Raw genomic sequence first — 22,308 nt, 5'->3', positions numbered from 1 at the left:
GCTTTGGCCCTGGTGTAACTAGTGTTCAATCCTTCTGGAAGCTACTTCTTGGACAATGCGCATCAGGCCTTAATGCGGAAGACAATCCACCTTGAAAAAGACCTTTCTTTGCCCTTGAGATCCCCACAAAAATGTGATCTTCTATCAGATGGCTTTCGGAAGGATTAATATAAAAGGTCAGGCTCTTTTGGGGTCCAACCAATGAAGACTCTCCTCTTTGGAGGAGTGAGGCAGAGAAAAGAACGTTGGGAGGAGGATGGATTGCCCAACATGAAAAGGCGTTATGACACTGCACAATAATGCATGATCATTATTATGGCCATTTGTTGAAATGTCCTAATCATCTCTGTAACATTTCTTACTGTCTACCAATGCTGCTAACCCATCCTGATCAGGGCGGACATGTGTTACGCTGTATATGTCTGTGTTAATCAAACATTTATAAAAACAGATTCAAACAAAAAAATGAAAAGGTGTCATTACTATTGCCAAAAAGGGTGAAGTAGGTCAGCTGCACAAAGAGGGTCCTGCAGCTCACTCATGGGACAAGGTGATTGCAACGAGGAACACAGTTTTGAGAGTCAGAAGATGCATCAAGCAGCTGAACACTGGTTTGAAGAGGGTGCACAAGGGGAACTTCAGGACCAAATTAAGAGCCAACTGTGGCATTAAAAACTGTGCAGGTGGGAACATGCATGTCAAGTCTTTAATAAACAGCATCACAACAGGTGATTTAAACAAGGACAGTTGGTCAGGCAAATGGCTGAAAGGATAGAAAAAAAAACTTTCATAGTGCACTCTACAAGGCCTAGCTGGGTCAAAGACAAATCATGCAACAGTTTGGCTTGTAAGGGGTCTGTATTGTGTGTTCCACAGCAGGCCACAAATTAGTCCAAGCCCCAGGTGTAAATGGACTTTGTAGGGGAATGCCTGGCCGCAGAAGGACATCCACAACCTCAGGAGGTAGACTAAACGGAGTCAACCGCTACACTCAATCTCTATGTATGGTAGTGTAGATTGCGCAGGTTCAGGTGAAAAATTCTGCCTTGCTACTGCAAGAGAAGATCCTCTCAAAGCAGTAGTTTGATCAGAGAACTATTGCTGATACCCAACAATTTCAGGTACCACACTCTCCTGGCCCAATCTGGAGCCACCAGGATGAGATGATGTGGGTCTAGTCTTTCCTGACCAACTTTAGAACTCTGGAAAGGAGAGGCAGAAAGGTTTACAGGAGTCCTGTGCTCCACTATAGCACGAATCATGTCCTAGAGAGAACATTCTTGAGCACTCTAACATGTAGATGTTTTGACATTGCATGTTCTCGACAGAGGTGTAAAGATCTATCCAGAGTTCTCCCCATTTATTTTTTGTTGCGAGTTCTATATAGCACGAACTCGACCCAAAGGTATCAAAGCGCTTTACATGAGAACCAGTTGTGTTACAGACGGACACATTCATTATGTTAGGCACAGGGAGATTAAGTGATTTGCCTAGATTCACTGGATGTTGAGCGTCCCTACCGAGACGTGAACCCTGTGTTCCCCAGCTTCGAGGTCACCCGCTCTAGCCATTAGGCCACATCCTTTGCTGGAAGCAGCTCTGCACCACCTTAGGGTGTAGCTGCCATATGTGATCCACTAGGCATTGCAGGCTAAGTTTGTCTACCCTGACTCGCAAACATCCTAACAGGTGGTTCACGACCAGGAAAATGCCCTGACGATTCAGTTGGAGCGAGGGGCACAGGGTCTCCTGGCACACAGCCCAGGACCCCACCTTGCCCTGCTTGTTGCAATATCACAAGGCAATGGTGTTTGGGTGGACATGAGCGAGCCTCCTCTTGGAGGGCAGAAAGGCTTTGATCACCAAGCAAATGGTCTGCAACTCAAGCAAGCTGATGTGGAGGCAGATTTCTGCCAGAGACCAGTCCGCTGATCTCCATCTCTCCCACATGACCTCCTCAACTTAGCAGTGTCACATCAATCATCACAGTCAGCTCTAGGTGGAGTAAGGAGAGGGGTCTGCAGCAGGTCCAAGTGCAGTCAAACAGGTGCCACTGTATATATTTTGCAGTCTTCCCTGACAGCGGGATGAAATCTGATGGGTTCCCTTGGTTCTGGGTCCATTTCAAATCACACTACAGAGGCCACAAGTACTATCTGGCATGGTCAAAGAGCAAGATCAGGAAGTCAGTAGGTTAAGAAGTCGCCATCCTTACTGAGTCCAAGACGAGGCCTGACCTGAAGGGAAGGCCTGAAAGTGCACTGTATCCAGGATGACTAATGAAAGGAAGCCTCTGGGAAGGAGTCAGGTGTGACTTTGGCACGTGAACCCCAGTGATGTAAGAAGGTTTATAGTCATCTAGAGGTGGTCCACGACTGGCTGTGGTGAGTTCACCTATAACAGTCTGACGTCAAGGTAAGAGAAGACTAGTAGATTCCTACCTCTGAAGATAGGCTGCCCAATGCCATCACCTTTGTGAACACCTGAGGGGCACTAATGAGGCCAAAAGGTAGCATGACAAACTGAAAAAGTTTGTGGCCCACCTTGAATTGCAGGAGATCCAGGGCAGATAGAACATTGGCCAGCATGAGCATCAAATGTCTCCTTCCGCAGGAAGAAATTGAGAGGTTGAAGATCTAACATAGGAAGAAGGCCTATGCCCTTTTTAGGCACATCAATATAACAGGATTCACACTTAGTTTAGGTCTGAGGCCAGGGCCCTCTCTATGGCTCCTTTCTCCAAAACAGCCTGAACGTCTTGCAGCAACATGAACAAATGGTTCTCCAACAGATGTTCTGATGTGGGTGGAAAAGGGAAGAAAGAAGAAAAGGAATGACAACATGCACTACTCCTCTTGGACCTCTGGGCTGCCTTTGACACGGTTGACCATGACACTCCGATACAAAGCCTCTCCGAAGCCGGCATAGAGGGGACTGCTTTAGACCGGATCACGTCCTACCTTCAAAACAGAACTAATGTCATCCATACCCCACCTTTCTCATCCAAACCGTACTCCACAAAAGCTGGGGTCCCTCAAGGCTCTATCATCTCGCCCATGCTTTTCAACATCTACACGAAGTCATTACCGGTACTGATCAATCAATTTCAACTCACGTGCTATAACTATGCAGATGTCACGCAAATACTCCTTCAACTGGAATGCCCCAAAGACATTGGATACTCTCCAATTTTCAGGTGTCTCAGAGCCGTGGATCAGTGGATGACTTGGAGCCATCTCAAATGGAATGCTTCCAAAACGGAAATACTCACGTGTGCCGATTGGAAACATTATGACCCACTTGCCGCCTGGCCTGATCAACTGGGATCACCGCCTCCACTATCGAATGAAGTAAGAAACCCCGGAATGACCATGGACTCCAAGCTATCGATGAATGCCCAAGTGGACAAACTAGCAAGGTCAAGCTTTGGCACTAAAAAAAACTCTGCGGCGAATCTGCCCCCATTTGGGATTCCCACACAAGGTCCAAGCTACTATCTCCCTTGTTCTAGCCAAACTCAATTACGCCAATAGCCTCTACTATGGATCACCTTTAACGACTATGAAAAGACTACAACGGATTCAGAACTCTCCTACCAGACTACTCTTGCATATCAAACTGCGAGACCACATCTCCCCTGCCTTGAAAGCCCTGCGTTGGTTACTGGTTGCCAGAAGATCCACATTCAAGCTGCTTTGTATCACCCACAAAGCCATACATGCAATGGGACCATTCTTCATCAGGAATAAAATATCCAAACACATTCATTATAGGAACCTCTGCTCTAGAGTGGCACATCGCCTTAAAATCCCAAGATACAAGAAAAAAACCATGGGTGGCACAGCCTTCTCTGTTCAAGCAGCCAAAATATGGAACTCTTTACCCCCCAACATAAGGTCCACCGACAACCACCTTATCTTCAGAAAACGAATTGGCTCTTCCCCACATAAGCACCATACGCGAACAGAAATATACAGAATATCCCTCTGTATATAAGCATTTATTTATACTATAGATATTTACCTATATATGTGTATTGCTTTGTATTAACATGTAGAATAATTATGTTTAAAATAAAAAAAAACACTTCAAAACCAGAGTTTATCGAATGCATCTTTAATCTACTTATACGTACATCCTTTATGCATCTATTTACCTTCCATATATTTGGATCTATACATTTCTTTCCTCCCCCCCCAAAAAAAATATTATATGCACTACCCAACTTCTCAATCTATACCTCTATCAATATCTTTAATCTACATACTGACATCCTTTATGCATCTATAAACTTTCAATGTACTTCTGAATCTATATATTTATTACTTTCTTCTAATTTAGCATATCCAATGCACTACCCTATTTTCACCCTATACCCCTCTCAATACATCTTCTACCTAAAGTCTGACTCATCTCAAACCTCTTTCTACTACTCTTTCCAATGCACTAGCCTATGTCTCACCCTATACCACTATCAATATATCCACTACCTCCACTCTCTCATTCATCCCAAACCCCATACCACTACTATGATCCCCAAAATAGTCCTTTCTAGACTTTCCCCTACTCTAACCCTCCATGCACCACCTGACACCGCTTTTACTAAACTGATCCCCTAACACAAGCCTTTCTAAACTCTTTTCTCTGACTCTTCCCCTCCACATCTCTTCACTCATCCCAAGCCTCCTACTACTGCTATGACCTCCAAACAAAAAAAAGCCTAAAGCCTTCACACTTCTATTCCTCCACGATCCTTTTGAATCGAAATAAAAGACTAACATGTCCACTTCTCAAATTTTATACTTCACTATACTAATTCACCACTAATCTTTTATGGGTTCCAGAGTAGTGGGCTACTTGCCGAAAAAAGCACTTCCAACACCTCATTAGGGGTAGCAAGGTCTATATAAATACAAACCTTTTCCCTCTTCTATCCCTGCGCTATCTTTCTCAATCCAAATAACTTATTACTACAAATAATATCCACCTCTCAAATTACTTTCATATTTCACTATACTAATTCACCACTAATCCTTATGGGTTCCGGAGTAGCATGCTACTCGCTGAAAAAAGTGCTTTAACACCCCATTAGGGGTAACATGCGCTATATAAATGCAAATCTTTTTCCCTCTTCTATCCCTCCGCTATTTTTCTGAATCCAAATAACTGACTAACCTATCCACCACTCAAATTACTTTCATATTTCACTATACTAACTCAACACTAATCCTCTAAGGGTTCCGGAGTAGCGTGCTACTCGCCGAAAAAGCGCTTCAACACCTCATCAAGGGTAGTAAGCGCTATATAAATGCAATTACAATTACAAGGCATGGCCCTGTTGAACCTCCTGCAGGACCCACCTGTTAGATGTTATGGTTTGCCACCTGTGAAGAAAATGACTGACACTGCCTCCAATGAGTCAGTTGTGTGCCACTAAAGGCAAACTAAAGTGGCTTGGAGGCTGCTGAGTGGGGGCTGGGTGGTTTGCTCTCCCTGCAGTCCTGGGCATTGTCTGCTGGATCCTCTACACTGACCCCGAAAGGACTATGATTGATTGATTGATTGATTGGGGTACTTATAGAGCGCAACTATCACCCTATGGGCATCTTGGCGCTTGCATTGGGAACCCGTCCTGGTTTTTCCCTGTAAGATAACCCGTACTGGGTATCCCCAAGGTGAAAGCCAGGCATCCCGCCGCCGGGGGCCGTTGTGGAGATTAAGCAGGCTTGTTGCCCAGAGCTGCATAGTGTGAACTCATGCTTAGAGTGGGCACCGAAGCGAGAATTATCGAGTCCGTGGACAATTGGGTTCTGGACCCTGCCGCGTCGGGAATCGAACCCAGGTCCCGGACCTGATCTCTGCTTCAGGGTATGCCTCCTCTAACCAGTGAGCTACACTTCTCCACATGGTGGTGTACCTTGACGCTAACTGTAGGTGAAACCCCCAGCGATGCTTTGAAAGTGGTAAAATTGTTGGGGATACATACTTGGAGGTGTGGACAGACAAAGAGAGCACACAGTTGCTGTACTCCTTTTGAAACCCTGAAGGCAAGAGCATTTATGATGGCTATTCTCCTAATAAATTTCTCAATGGTAAATAAGACTTTTTTGCATGGTCGCTTTTAACAAGGTCCAGAAAGCTTTGCGTGGCTGCTGCACTATGTACATTAATATGAAATAACATGTTGATGCTTTGTTATGAAAACCGTAGAAGCTTAAAAGTTCAAACTGGCTTACATTTGTTTTGATGACGACATTTTCAGCCACAGATCTTGTGTTATGTTAATTTATTAGGTGTGCGTAAGGAAATACTTCTTAGCTTTGTCAGACGAACACCTCATTTTAACCAGACTGAACACCTGCCAAGTTAAAACTTATTAATAAGGTTTTCAACATTTGAATACAAAAATGTAAAAAAGCAGATGAGCTTTAGACATCGTAAGTGTAGAGGCATTGAAATTCAAATCTTGGATGACGGCGACGGAAAAACATTGTCTCCATAAGAATTCGAGTTGGACCTTTGGTCTAATAGGAAGAACTGGTCAGCCGAGTGCAGGCTTCTGGCAAGAGTTTAACAAGAACATTTAGAGGCCTGAAAGTCGGTTTGTTTCTGATGAATTGCATCTTGTAGGCATTACAAAGTTATTTGACAAATGTTAGGAATAAAACAAATGCTCACTAATAAATCCAACAAAACATACCGCTCTTTCACTTTCATGGCTTCTTCTAAATAACCCTCTGCGAGCAATGCTTTTATCAGGCTAGAATAGACGGATGCATTAAATGCAATACCACTTCTTTCTGCTTGTAGCAAAATGCCATAAGCTTCTGAAATAAAAAATAAAAATACATTGAATTATAATGATGTGGAAAACAAAACATTTGAATTCCAAAACATTCTGCACCTTTCACCTTTAACACTATGTATCCTCCTTTAACATACTCTGTTATCGGACCCTCATTAAAAGCTACATGTCATTACTCTTTCGGGGGTACACATTGAAATATTTACCAGTTCCGTATTTCACATCGAGAGACTGAGCTCCACCTTTTGGTGTAGTGACATTCTTAGCGAACATCTCAAGTTCCCTACAGCACACAATATGGCATCACACAAGATCTAAAGCAAAAACCTGCTTTTCAAATAACACTACAACAGTTTTGTCATTTTGAACTAATACGAAGATCAGTATTACCCAATTGAATGGTGTTCTTAGACAGACCTTCCGGTCTCACACCTTGTGACTTCAGACAAACAACATTGTCCAGTCCCTCAACCACTTTACTTTTCTGGATGTTTACATATAACTATAGGTAATGGCATTTTTAAGTGCTAAATACCCGACCAGTTCACTCCAAACAAGGAGAAATGATACTGTGGAGAGGCACGCCTTTTCCCTAAAATGGCATGTTGAATAAACTAGGCTTAAGGCCCTCTTTAAGAATGCAGAGTACTGTGTTCAGCTGGGCTCAACTTCAACAGGCTGAACTGAAAGACAAAAGCCTGCTAACCAGTGGTACATTAATCATAGAGTTAATTACAAATAGTACTGGGCAGTGGGTTTGAGGCACTGAATCCTGATCTGTTCAATCCAAAAGCACATTTTTAAGCATTGTGGTGGTCGATTAACACCACAGGAATCAACACCAATTTTAATGAGGCCTTGGTTTTTTGACCGTTTCTATATGTATTCTACAGCAGAAAAATATTATCGACTAGCTAGAGTAATTATACAAGTGCAGGAAATCCCATCAAGAGCAGTTAAACACAACATATAACAAATATGGACTTGAATTTCAAGTAGCCAAAAATTAAGCTTGAACGTCTCACAAAATGGTTGCTCGATAAGACAGTCAAGTGGGTGAAAAATGGAATAATCAGCCATGCCAAATGAACACCAAGTCTTTTTCTCGCCGTTGTTGAAATAGCTGTGTTGGCCCTACTATCTCATTGGCAAGGACATCACCGCTGTAATCTTGAGACCTTCCGCAGACACATTTGTAAGATAAGCATACTTCTGGATCTCCCCTTCTGAGGTTAGACGACTAGAGCTCTTCTTGCTTTAGGAAAATTATTTTCTCACCACTTAGGTAGACACTGTATCAGTTCAGGTTGTGAATAGTGCCATTCACTCTACCGTTTTAGACAATGAGACACCAGGGTAATTTCTATCAAGTAACGCCATGTTCACATCAATTAACATTAGTGTGTCTCTAGAGTCATCGATGCAAGTCAAAACCAACCTAAGAGTGCGGATGCCAAAATGCCACAGTGATAGCTATGTTGGAACTCTTATGCAACCTCAAACTTCTTCTGTTGGTTTTGAGGCACCATGACAGAAATTGAACCTTCTACAATCTCATCTGATACTGCCACACTGCTTAAACTTGCGGATTAGGAGAAAAAGCTCCCCAGCCGCAAACATGTCTCTATGGTCTTCTGCTAAATATTTAAAAGGGGCACTCAACAAATAAACAGCAATAGAAGTCAGGGCATTTATAATAATTATGCCCTCTGATTCTGTCAGCATCGCGGGACATTACCTTTCCCATTATTGTTTTTGCAGAGAGCAAATATCTTCTTTTGATACAGTGCATCTGCCGAAGATGTTGAAGAGTAATCATTTTTTGGTGCTACAGCTTCTTCATACCAATTCTTAAAAAAATAAAGAAGAGCATATCAAATAAGGAAATGCTATCTTTTGTATCAAAGAAGCTGAAAATCGCATGTTCGATATATATTGAAATATAATAAAGGCAAACTCAAAGTAAAATATTTAATTACCTCAGGAACGTCAAACGGAACTTCCTGACCATTTTTCTTGAAGAGATCAGCTAATACCTTTAAAGTTCGCTCTCGTGGTATAATGTTTTCCTCCTGCATTTTAGTCCAAATGGCATCTGCTTTTTGCCACTCATTATTTTCTTCTAAAATAAAAGATCAGGAAACGCTTGAGAAATGGTCCACTTAGTGCTAATCATATGTCAAGGAAACAATGAGAAACAACTGATGAAGTAAGACATAAAAATCATATACCATAGACTAAGCAATAGAGTAACAATTTACCTAACTTTGGTACAAATATTTTTGGAGGATACTATATGTTCTTGTACATGGAAGAAATCATGCTGGAATCAAAATCTAAAAATACTCAAGTGCTACAAAGGCATAAGAAATGTGCAACTAGGCGTCTATCATACTTGTAGTGAAAAGCGATAAAGCATGTGCAGGGATATTTAGTACCTATTGCAGGTAAACATTACGGCTATACCAGAAGGGTATGCATATATAGACATGATAGACCACTTTAGCGAGGGGGTGACATTGCCATTATTCATAGAGCTGATCTCTCTTTCTGTTGTCATCCGGTACCGACATCACTTTGGGAGGCAGTCTCCTTCTGTACTGAAGTCATTAAAACTCAGAGGCTTAAAGGTCTACTACTGTATCACCCGCCCGGTCCCAGAGAATCCTTTGCACAGGAAATTGGCAGTCTCCTTGAAGCCAATGACTACAAGGTCCTTGGAGACTTTAATTGCCATTAGAGTCACAAACAGACAGTGATACAGCTGCCCCTGTACAAACCACGTCAGGCCTAGACCTTGAACTAGTTGTAGAAGGTCCAACACACCAGACAGGACATAACAATGACGGTATTTGTTTACTAAAAATAACTCTTTAGTCAATATAACTACTCTTCTCTTAAGGTAGACAGATCACAGTGCAGTCCTATTTGACCTAAATTACAATCAATTAGATCACAGTGCCATAGCGTCTCCTCTTACAATGACCAGACAAGCTTGGCACAAAACCCACGGGACCCTTTTATTCGAACATTAGAGGCTTGGGTACCGGAGTGGTCAGAGGACAAAGACACAGCTGTTTCAAATTATACACAATGGCTGGAAGGAGCTGCTAATTTATGGGCACTGGTCAGAGTGTCAAAGTCTATGAGATGCAATCCCCTAGCTTTCTCTTTCTCAGAGGACCTTCGGACCAAAAATAAAGATGCAGGAGACAGGAAAAAATATGGGGAAAAGATTATAGCGAGTAAGAGAAAACTAAATATAAAAAGTGTTCAGCAGACTATAAGGACATGATTATCAAGGAAAAACATCTTACTTTACACAAAAGATAGGCGCCGCAAAAAACTCTACCCAAGAACTATTCCAGACTATTATTAAATTGACATTGAAAACATCCAATGAATAAATAGACAAGCCAATCATTTTGCAACACACTAGCTGACCTTTTTCACCTCTAAGTTGAAGTGTATAATAGGCTCTCAGCACCTGTCTCTCCCTTCTCGAATTATTTCATTCCTTTAATTGGTTATGTAGAGAATGAGAACTTTAAAGAGTTCACCCCTACAACTAATAAGGAAGTAGTGACTGATTAAATCTACTAAATCCGGGTTGCCACCCGAACCCTGCCCTCTGAGGGTGGCTAAATTAGCTCCTGAAACTATTGCCTCTTAATTAACCGACATCTTCCAACTTATTCCAAGTCTTTGCTAGCTAAAATAGTAGAAAAGATCATGAATAAGCAATTAGTTAATCACATTCAACACAATAATCTCCTAGACCCAACTCAAATTGGATTCCATAGTGGCCGTAGTACTGAGACAGCTCTAATTAAAGCCACAGAAGGGATCAGGTGGTCAATAGACCAGGGAGGCAGTGCAGCCCCCATCCTATTAGATCTATCAGAAGCATTTGATACCATCAACCATGTGCGGCTGATAGATCATTTGGCAAAGATTGGTTTCAGCGACACAGCTTGGGATCTGTGAAGCTCTTTCCTCCTGCTCCTGGGCAGAGAACAGTTCGTAGCATTTGGTGAGTTTGTCTCCCAGCCTTTTTCTTTACCCTGTGAGGTCCCTCAGGGGTCCTTGCTTAGTCCTACTTTATTTAATGTTTATGTCACCTCTCTAGCTAAATGAATAAGATCCTTTGAGTTTTCCCTTGCTTCCTATGCAGACAGCACACAAACTGTCGTGTCCCTGGCCAGTGGTGATAGTGGGGTGGGGTCTAGATTCCGCTACTGCATGCTGGCGGTCAGTATGGACGAGAATTGCTTGAAGCTGAACTCTGGAAATATGGAAGTTCTGCTGTTCTGTTCCCAGCCCTCTTTTTGGACAAACACTAATGGACAGTGGTAATATTTTTAGGAAAAGGGCGCCACTCAGGAGAATAACACCAATATTGGTATGGAAAAATCTATCTTTATCTCGGTGCTGGACATTGACGATTCCCTGATGATCTGGACAGGCTCATCCAACAAGTTGACTGAGTTTTTTAATTATCTTAACCCCTTCATCGCGGCGCGGATTTCCGCGCCACGCTGAAGGTTCTGAGCGCGGGCGGGGCCATGACGGAACGGTTCCGTCATAAGCACAGCCCAACCGACGTGCATGACGGAACCGTTCCGTCATCGGCGCCGAAGGGGTTAATATCAATGAATACAACATCAGGTTCACTTTCCAGCATAGCACAAACAGAATTTCCTTTCTGGATGTTGAGCTATATATGAAGAGACAACAAGATTCATAGCAGACTCTTCCGTAAAAAAACAGCATGTAACACATTACTTCATGCGTCAAGTGCCCACCTCACACACCAGATCAAGTCAATTCCATATGGCGAACTTGTCAGGGTGAGACGTAACTGAAGTTTCAAAACCGAATTTGAAGAATGCAATAAAGAGTGTTGGCCCGCATCCAGAGTAGGGGCTATGACAGGGCGACATTCATGAAAGCAGAACAAAGGATACTGAGGATAAAACGACAGAATACACTTAGAGAATGCACTGAACCTATACGGAAGGTAGACAAAGTACGTATGGTGACTGGGTATAACAACTGGTCAGGGGTCTTGATGCGCAGTCTTAATAGATATTGGCACCTGCTCAAGACTGAGAAATAACTTAGGGACCACATCACAGACAGACCCAATATCACGTATAGACGAGGGGTCTCCCTCAGAAATTTGTTGAGTCCTAGCTACCTAAGGACTGAGAGAATAGAAACCTTGCTGACACAACGATCAAAGGGTTTCTATGGTTGTGGACATTGCAGAGCATGCAAATGGGCATGCAACAAGAAGACAGATTTTAAGGGTACGGGCGACAAGACCTATAATATAGGATCAAACATCAACTGCATTACAAAGTTCGTAGTTTACATCATTGAGTGTAGATGTAAAAAAAGATATGTCGGGATCACGATCAGGTCATTACATCTGAGAATGGGAGAACATATAAGAGCAGTAAAGCAAGGGGATGTTAGGTATCCCATTGCTGCACACGTTACATTGCCGTGCACAGACATTCCATAAACAATTTGAATTCTTTGGTATTTAACATATCCAGAGACACCCCTGGGGTGGGAACAGAGAATTAGCCCTACGGAGGCGCGAGGCACTTTGGATTCTCAGGTTGCGCAGCACTGAGATAGGGCTAAATGTAGATTTGGAACTTCATTATTTTTTAGTTAGATGAATGCATAGGGCTGCCACACTCTGTGCTTCATGAGTGCTTCAGATACATAATTGTGCTGTTAACAATACCCACTAAAGAAAGATCTTTCTCGTTTACAGTATATGTTAAGAAACGTGTATGATGCTGCTTTTGCCGATTTCTGCTATATACAATTATTCCTTACCATATGATTTATATACCCTTTATATTCCACGATACGGTACATAGATTACCTTACCCTGAGTTCATGGATGAGAAATGATTGAATTCAAGCGCAGTCCTGCATGCATATTTGCTAAATAATAGTGCTTGGATATACTCCTATGTCAGCACAATATCCACATGAGCGCACTGATCACTTAGTAATATTTAGAGCTAAAAACTGTTTTTATACCACATCACAAGTTTGGATACATTGCTCGGCTAATTAGTATGTGCATAACACTAGATTACTGTTCATTTCTATAGTTATAACCTATGAATCACAATCACGCCACTCAGATGATTTATTATTTAGTTACTTGTTGGGTAGTGAATCATACTGATTTTTCCAGTGAGACACTAAGATGGCCTTCGAGTTGGAGGGTTTGAACTCGAGTCTCTTGTTTAGTTTTTGTTTTTACTACTGTGGAGTTCTAGCAGGCTTAATCCTTTCTATATGTTGCCGGACCGGAAATAGAAGCCGGCTTATTAAGGCTGTCTAAGCAAGGTCTCACTCGTGTTCCGTACTCGGACAGACACGAGGAGCGATGTCCCCAGACCGGTCACCACTTATTACGGTAAGGAGGGACGTTACTAGGGCATTTGACTCGATAGTGGCGCTCGGGTTTGTCGGGATGGTTACTTTACCGCTAGCAGGCTTAGAAAATGTTTTAATCCACTGTGAGGTCTATGAATTTGCACTTTTTTATACTTTTCCCTAACCCCTTGCTATAAGATACATGTGTGTGATACTAGGTAAGGCGCTTGAACTTCCTAGTAAGCATAGACCTATACGTGTTTTTGATTTTATTAACACGTTAACAGAATCCCATAATTAAGGATAACTGTATATTCAGACTTGGGGATTTTCAGTAGTCAGTACACTCACTCTGTAGTTTGATATTCCAGCTCTAAGATGGATAGCATCGCGCTTGAGCCTCTGAGCAAGCGTAGGCAGAATCGTGTCTTGACATTAGACACTCGCATTATGGAATCACGCAATCAATTATAAACTGCACGTTCTAACGTGGGTAGTTTCAGCATTCGATGTGCTTGTCTTAAGTTTGTTACTGTAGCTTCAAGATGAATGTTCAGCAATGTAACATTCGTCTAGTTTGGGCAAGTTGTGATAAACGGATTAGTTAGATAAGCTAGAGTTTTGCTGTGAATATAATTCACCCTTCTGAGTACATGTTTGAGACATTTCTGCCATTATTTTGCTTTATAATCAGAGACTGTGTGACACACTTGGACCATTTGGAAATATACACAACCATAGTAGACGTCGCTAGAATCAGAACCCCTTTGTGGGTTGGAATTATCACCACAATAAAATTAGGTGATGAGAATTATCCACTTTTTCTGACAGTAGTCACGTTGTGACTGGCGAGAAGTTGCACTCACTTATGGGTGGTTTTCGTGTTTTTTGACAGGGAGAAACATACAGAGAACATAGGTATTTATGAGCTCGCCTGTAACCAATATTTGGGTTATATAGGGTGGAAATCAATCACCACCTTCAGCCATCACTTACTTCCTCACCAAAAGATCGTCATTCACGTTTCCCAGACTTGCTTGTGTGTTATTCACCTACCTTCGGACTAGCTTTCACATAGATTTGATTAGCATCACGTTTGCCTCATAATTTTCTCACTCGATCTTTGCTTTTGGTAAATTGGATACATATTTGCATCCTTTGCTTCAAACAGGACATTTCATGAAAACATCTTTGGTTACACACCTTGTGCATGTTTGAACAGACTTACCAAGATTTCCTTTTTCACCTATCACTGGGTGAGATTGTAGCAACATTATGTACACCTAATAGTGTATCAGGTTATACACCGCTTATCCCATTTGTTTCTGTTCAGCCTTGATAAAGTCGCGGGATCATTTCCCTTGTAAGCGACGAAATACATGTCGGCTGTTTGAAGATCCAAGGAATAAAAGACAAGAACAAGAATTTACTTTCCTATGTTGAATTTTGTGCTCACACTTCGCACTTTGATAATTATTGTGACATTACTTTTGTGTGCTGAGGATTTTCTTTTGCCTCTTTTTGGACCCCCGCCTGCTGGCCGCAAGAGTTGGGTGTACTTCCTACACCAGTTACAAAGGCTCAGAATTTGAGACTATTAATTGATGACAAACTTATACAGACCAAATCAATGCTATCACTTCCTCTTGATTTTAAATACTTACCTTCGGTAACGATGTATCTGTAAGAGACATATATTAGTTACAGATTACTTACCTTAGAATTACTCCCAGGCATCAGACTGGATCGGATAATTTTTCTCTTAGCAGTACCCCTGCGCATCGGAAGGTGGCGTCCGTCAACTCCGCGTCCATCATCGGCGTCATGGTCACCGGGATGACGTTGCAGTGTCTACTTAGACGCCGCCCCTGCGCGCTGATGTCAGTTCTGACACGACTTTCCACGCCTGAAGCGCAGAGCCATGAAAGACACTAACCTCTGGGGCACCAAAAGTAGGGCCCTGCAAGGGAGTCCCTATCCCTAGAAGTCAGTTCGCAGAGCAGGGAGGATAGGTGGGGAGGTAAGGAATCTATAACTGATAAATGTCTCTTACAGATACATCGTTACTGAAGGTAAGTGACTTGTTCAACTGAAAGAGACTATTAGTTATAGATTCCTTACCTTAGAATAGATACCCCCGCAATACCAACCCCAGAGGAGGGTCTGCGAACCAAGTTCACATCAGAAAATTCTGGAGTACAGAACGGGCAAAGTAGCCATCCCTCCAGACTTGACCATCCAGGCAGTAATGTCTGGTAAACGTGTGCATAGATGCCCACGTGGCCACCTGGCAGATGTCGATAAGTGGGACTCCATGTGACAAAGCAGTAGTTGCTACCGTAGCTCTAGTGGAATGGACCCGCAGCCACACTGAAGGTTCCTTTTTTGCTAAAGCATAACAAATGTTTATACAAAGGACAACCCATCTTGAGATGGTACGCTTTTGGACAGTCCGACCATTTGCGGCACCCACATAGCCAATGAAGAGTTGATCGTCCACACGGAAATCTTTAGTGCAGTCATGGTATAAAGACAGCGAAAGTTTTGAGTCCAGACGGCGGAGTCTCTCCTCCTCCTTGGAAGGTTGCGGGGCGGGAAAAAGGTGGGCAGAGTGATAGTCTGTCCGATGTGAAAAGGAGTGACAACTTTAGGGAGGAACGAGGGCCTCGTTCGAAGAACCACTTTGTCTAGATGCACCGAGCAGAAAGGGGGCCTAGAAGAAAGAGCTTGAAACTCACTCACTCTGCGAGCAGAAGTGATGGCAACAAGAAAAGCAGTTTTCAAGGTAAGAAGTCTAAGAGGACAGTTGTGAGAAGGCTCAAAGGGAATGCACATAAGATAAGTCAAAACAAGGTTTAAGTCCCACTGAGGCATTATGAAAGGAGATGAAGGAAAGAGATGAATAATGCCTTTAAACAACCTACTTACAATAGGGGACTTGAACAAAGAGGGATGATCTGGTAAGCTGAAGAAAAGCAGAGATGGCAGCCAGATAGCGTTTAAGAGTGCCTAGAGCAGCGATCTGCTGGGCCAAAGAAAGAAGGAACAAAATAACCGCAGAAAGGGAATCCATGGTCTTTGCTGTGCACCCTGCCACAAACTTGTTCCATCGACAGGCTTATACCGTTTTCGTGGAGGGTCGCCTGGCTGCCAAGGTGACATTGCAAACTTCTGGAGGAAGGTCAAAAGCTGTCAACTGTCGCTGCTCAATCTTCACGCAAGGAGGTGGAGGCTGGACAGGTTCGAGTGGAGGACCGTCCCCTGCTGCTTCGACAGAAGATCCTCCTGAAGGGGCAGTCTAATCGGAGGATCAATAGCCATGCTCAGGAGCTGGGGGTACCAGACTCTTCCTGCCAGTCCGGTGCCACAAGAACTACTTGGGCCCAGTCGCGCTTGATCTTCAGCACTCAGGGCAGAAGTGGTACAGGCGGAAAGGCGCACAGGAGGCCACAACTCCACTTGCAACGAAAAGCGTCGCAGAGCGAGCGCCGCATTGGAAACTCCAACTCGCAGAAGTGCTGACAATGCATGTTCTCTTCGGTGACTAACAGATCTAACCAAGGCTCTCCCCACTGCTGAAAGAGACCTTGCACCACCTCCGAGTAAAGACGCCATTCGTGATCCACCAGGCACCGATGGCAGAGTTCATCCGTCCTGGCATTCAGGAAACCGGACAGGTGTTGAACCACAAGGGTCCTGCCCTGATGTTCCAGCCATGTCCAAAGGCGAACAGCCTCTTGACAAAGGGTCCAAGACCCCACCGCCCTGTTTGTTGCAGTACCACATGGCGGTGGTGTTGTCTGTAAACACCTGCACTGGGAGAGAAGGAATGCCTTCAGTACAAAGCAGATCGCCCGGAGCTCCAACAGGTTGATATGGAGCTCGGACTCCGCCGGAGACCAGACTCCTCGGATCTCCACCTCTCCCAGGTGGCCGCCCCATCCCAGGAGGGTTATATCGGTCACCACAGTGACGTCTGGTTGGGGAAGGGAGAGTGATCTGCCTCTGACCCAATCCTGGTTCGTTAGCCACCTCTGCAGTTGTTGCGCAGTTCCCTTGAGATCTGGACGTAGTCGGAAAGATTTCCTGATGCTGCACCCACTGGAACTTCAGGTCCCACTGCAGAGCCTGCATATGCCATCTGGCATGATGCACCAGCAGGATGCAGCAGGCCATGAGGCCCAGCAGCTTCAGGGTCATTCCCACCAAAATCCGGGATAGAGGCCGAAAGATTGCTATCATTGCCCGAATATCCCGGACTGGCTGATCGGAGGAATAGACCTGAAACCGCACTGTGTCCAGAACAGTCCCGATGAAAAGGAGCGACTGAGAGGGAGTAAGGTGTGACTTCGACACACTGATAGAGAACACCAGCGAATGCAGGAGGTATGCCGTAGTCTGGAGGTGGGAGAAGACAGCCCGGGACGAACCCACCTTCAACTGCCAGTCTTTGAGATAAGGGAAGACTGGAACCCCTGATCTGTGCAGGTGAGCTGCGACCACCACCATCACTTTCCTGAACACCCAAGGAGCAATAGTAAGGCCGAAGGCCAAAGGGGAGCACGGTGAATTGGAAATGCTTGTGGCCTGCTGTGAGGCGTCCTGCAAATCCAATGCAACCATCAAGTCTCCAGGGTTGAGGGCAGATAGAACCTGAGCCAAGGTTAACATTTTGAACTTCATCTTCCGGAGGAAGCGGTTGAGGGCTCTGAGGTCCAGGATAGGACGCAGGCCTTTGTCATTCTTGGGCACCAAAAAGTAGAGGGAATGACAACAACGGCCTACTTCTGGCGCAGGGACCCTCTTCATAGCTCCCTTGGCCAAGAGAGCTGAGACTTCCTGGCGGAGAAGCGCCAAATGATCCTCCGACAGGCAATCGCAAGACGGCGGCACGGAGGGATGGGTAGTCCCAAAGGGGAGGAAGTAGACCCTTCAGACTATCTGCAAAACCTACTACCTGTCTGACGTGATGTATTGCCAGTGGGGGAGGTGATGGCGAATCCTGCCGCCCACTAGCGGCTGATGGGCCTGAGAGGTCAGACTAGGAGAGTTTGGAGGCTGCTGCAGGGGGGGGGGGGGGTGGAGGAAGGGTGGGCTGGCCCGCCCGCTGGTTCTTAGTCCCGCGTCACTGGGTCCCACGTCTGCAGCCACTGAAAGGCTGGGCTGCTTGCATGGGCCGGTGACTAGACTGGGTCGGACGTGGTGGGGTACCGCTTCCGCAGGGGCACCAAAAAGGAGAAGGCCATCGAAGGGCATGTCCAGCAAGGTTGCTTGAACATACCCTGAAAAACCAGATGTCCTCAACCAGGCATAGTGCCAAAGGGCTACCGACATGGCAATCGTTCTGCCTAGTAAGTCGGTGGTATCCAATCCAGATCTGATCTTGAATTTGGTTGTGTTTCTCCCATCCGCCACTGCCTGGGAGAGAATGGTCTGGGCCTCCTCTGGACACTGAGACAGCACCTGCGCAACCGTGTCCCAGACTGTATGGGTGTAACGGCCCAAGAGGCACGTGGTATTCATGGTACGCAGTGTCAAGCTGGAGGAAGAGAACATGCGCGTCACAAGATGATCCAGCTCTTGGATTCCAAGTTCTGGGGTGCACAAGGGAATTGTATTGTATTGTAATTGAATTTATATAGCGCTTACTACCCCTGACGAGGCGTTGAAGTGCTTTTTCTGCGAGTAGCACGCTACTCCGGGACCCATTGAGGATTAGTGTTGGATTAGTATAGTGAAACATGCAAGTACATTTTAAGTGGTGGATAGGTTAGTTAGTTATTTGGATTCAGAAGGATAGAAGAGGGAAAAAAAAGGTTTGTATTTATATAGCGCTTGTTACCCTTGATGGGGTGTAGAAGCACGCTACTCCGGAAACCCATAAAGGATTAGTGCTGAATTAGTATGGTGAAATATGAAAGTAATTTGAGTGGTGGATATTAGTCAGTTATTTGGAATGAGAAGGGTAGCGGAGGGATAAAAGGGAAGAAAGGTTAGCATTCTGGTAGCACCTGTGCCCCTGATGGGTGTTGAAGCGCCTTTCTGGCTAGTAGGACGCTACTCCGGTACCCAGAAAGGATTAGTGTTGAAAATTAGTATAGTGAAGTATGAAGTAATTTGAGTCGCGGATATGTTATTCAGTTATTTGGACAGAGAAGGGTAGGTTGCGGGATAGAAGAGGGAAAGAGGTTTGTATTTATATAGCGCTTGCTACCCCTTGATAGGGTTTTGAAGTGCTTTATTGGCGAGTAGCACGCTACTCTGGAACCCATAAGGATTACTGTTGAATTAGTATGGCGAAACATGAAAGTAATTTGAGTTGTGGATATGTTAGTCAGTTATTTGGATTGAGAAGGGTTGGGGAGGGGTAGAGAAGGGTTGGGGAGGGGTAGAAAAGGGAAAAAAGGTTTGCATTTATATAGCGCTGGTAACCCTGATGGGGTGTTGAAATGCTTCATTGGCGAGTAGCTCGCTACTCTGGAACCCATTAGGATTAGTGGTGAATCAGTACAGTGGAATATGGAAATTGAGAAGTGAACATGTTAGTCTGTTATTTTGATTGAAAAGGATAGTGGAGGGACAGAAGAGTGAGAAGGTTGGGCCAGAGGCTATATTGAGAGAAGTATAGGCTGAGAAATAGGGTAGTGCATTTGAAATGCCAAATTAGAAGAAAGTGATAAATATATAGATCCATAAGTACATTGAAAGTATATAGATGCATAAAGGAGGTAAGAATATACAGATTAAAGATATTGATAGAGGTACAGGGTGAGAAATAGGGTAGTGCATTCGATATGCTTTTTCAGGAGAAATTTAACAGACACACAGATCCAAGTACATGGAAGGTACATAGATGCACAATGGAAGTAAGTACATATAGACCAAAGATGATTTTTATTTATTCATTTATTTACAACATCATAATTATTCTACATGTTTGTACAAATCAATACACAAAGATAGGTACATCTCTATAGCGAAAATAAATGCTTATATACAGAGGAAAATGCTGTAAATTTCTGTTTGCGTATGGTGCTTATGTGGGGAAGAGCCAGTTCTTGAGTAGTTTTCTGAAGATAAAGTGGTTGTCGGTGGATCTTATGTTGGGGGTAAAGAGTTTCATAGTTTGGCTGCTTGAACAGAGAAGGATGTGCCACCCATGGTTTTTTTCTTGTATCTTGGTATTTTGGGGCGAGATGCCCCTTTAGAGCGCAAGTTCCTTTATTGAATGTGTTTGGTGATTTTATTCCTGATGAAGAGCCGTCCCATTCCATGTATTGCTTTGTGGGTGATACGAAGTAGCTTGAACGTGGCTCTTCGGGCAACCGGTAACCAATGCAGGGCTTTCAAGGCAGGTGAGATGTGGTCTCGCGGTTTGATATGCAAGAGTAGTCTGGCAGCCAAGTTCTGAATCCGTTGTAGTCTTTTCATGGTCGTTAAAGGTGATCCGTGGTAGAGGCTATTGGCGTAATCGAGTTTGGACAGAACAAGGGAGATGGTAGCTTGGACCTTGTATGGAAATCCCAAACAAGGGAAAATTTGTTGCAGCGTTTTTATAGTGACAAAGCTTGATCTTGCTAGTTTGTCCACTTAGGCATTCATAGACAGCTTGGAGTTCATGGTCATTCCGAGGTTTCTTACTTCCTTTGATTATTTAGGTGGTGATCCCAGTTCATCAGGCCAGGCGGCAAGTGGGTCGTAATGTTTCCAATCGCCACACATGAGTATATCTGTTTTTGAAGCATTCAATTTGAGATGGGTCTAAGTCATCCACTGATCCACGGCTCTGAGACAACTGGGGAAAAAAAAGACAAAAGGGAATGCACCCCTGGAAGAGGAAGCTTTGACCACCAAGCTCTCAGGGGAAAGGGTGTTGGGTGAGGAAAATGGGATCGCCCGGAGCCAGGCGGTGGCAGGGGGCGATCGTCCATTCCACAGGAGCCCCTGTGCTGGTCTTGGACCAAATGCCCAGAAGTACATCCGTGAGGGCTTCATTGAAGGGCAAGAGGGATTCAGATGAAGCTGCCGCCGGTTGAAGCACCTCTGGTCAGGAGGTTTGTCCTGACTGCCACTGTAGGGAGCTCCAGGCCCATGGCCTCGGCTGTCTTATACATTACCACTGCATAGGACGCTCCCTCCTCCGTAGCCACGGTAGGGGGAGAAAGCAAGCCAAAGTTTGGGGAGGTGTTCAGACTACTGGCGTCACCCAATTCCTCTCTCAAGTCTGGTTCTTCCAGCTGGTCTGTCAAAGGGTCCAGCGACCCCACCCAGTCCTCATCAGCACCCTCAGGGCGATAGGGAACACATGGGATGAACAAGGGAACAAAAGTACCCTCTGGCGTCGAATTCAACGTCGGTCGATATTGATCCGGCTCCTTGCCCATCTCAGGGATAAGGATGGGGATGGCGTCCGGGGGAGGAGGGCGGCACAGCTGGGGGCGTCGTCGCCTGGATCAGTGCCGGGGAAGGTCAAGTAAGGTCGAACGTCGTCAATCCGGATCCAGGCCGCCAGCATCCAAGGCCCAGGACCAACAACCAGCTCTGTCGGGCACGAAGGCACGCCAGCGGAGTCGGGTTGCCCAAAGATTCGATGAGGGACTTCAGAGAATGTACGAAGTTGGACAGGGAATGCCCCAGCTCCCGGAAATGGGGGGTTGGAGAGGGGGTGGGGGAGGGGAGGCACGGACTCATACCTGATTCAGGCACCGGAAACTTATAGCGACGACGCTCCGGGTCCCACGTTAAGTCAGCCGACCGATAGGGAGAAGGCGAAGACCGATGGTGCTTCTTTGCCTTCCTGTGTTTTGACTCACCTGAAGAGTGCAAAGACTTGGAGGAGGTGTGGTGGCTCCGCGACCAGTCTTGAGAGCTTCCTCTTGAGCGAGATAGGGAGCGACGTGGAGCCAACTGCCTGGCCTCCCAAAGCTTTCGGGACCGCTCCCGCAAAGACTTCGGATTCATGGTCTGACAGTCGGAGCACGACTTCGGGTCGTAGTCACGCTCCAGGCACCAGAGGCACACGAGGTGCGGGTCCGTCACGGACATCAGCTTGTGACAGGAGTCACAAGGCTTGAAGCCGGTCCATCGATGGA

At 44.9% G+C, this 22,308-nt stretch overlaps 1 protein-coding gene across 1 annotated transcript in view; it reads right to left on the bottom strand.

The window, feature by feature from the left end:
• The window catches only part of LRPPRC (leucine rich pentatricopeptide repeat containing), a 665,201-nt gene that overhangs the window by 99,549 nt on the left and 543,344 nt on the right, over positions 1-22,308 (bottom strand). Inside the window, exons 28-30 of the mRNA XM_085612780.1 lie at positions 8,785-8,927; positions 8,544-8,655; positions 6,701-6,827 (exon numbers count right to left, since the gene is read on the bottom strand). Of these exons, the coding sequence (XP_085468906.1) occupies positions 6,701-6,827; positions 8,544-8,655; positions 8,785-8,927 (382 nt within the window). The remainder of the gene's footprint in view (positions 1-6,700; positions 6,828-8,543; positions 8,656-8,784; positions 8,928-22,308) is intronic.

This window comes from Triturus cristatus, chromosome 6 (genome assembly GCF_964204655.1).
Source record: "Triturus cristatus chromosome 6, aTriCri1.1, whole genome shotgun sequence".
Taxonomy (NCBI): Eukaryota; Metazoa; Chordata; class Amphibia; order Caudata; family Salamandridae; genus Triturus; species Triturus cristatus.
This window is presented reverse-complemented; position numbering and strand designations above follow the sequence as displayed.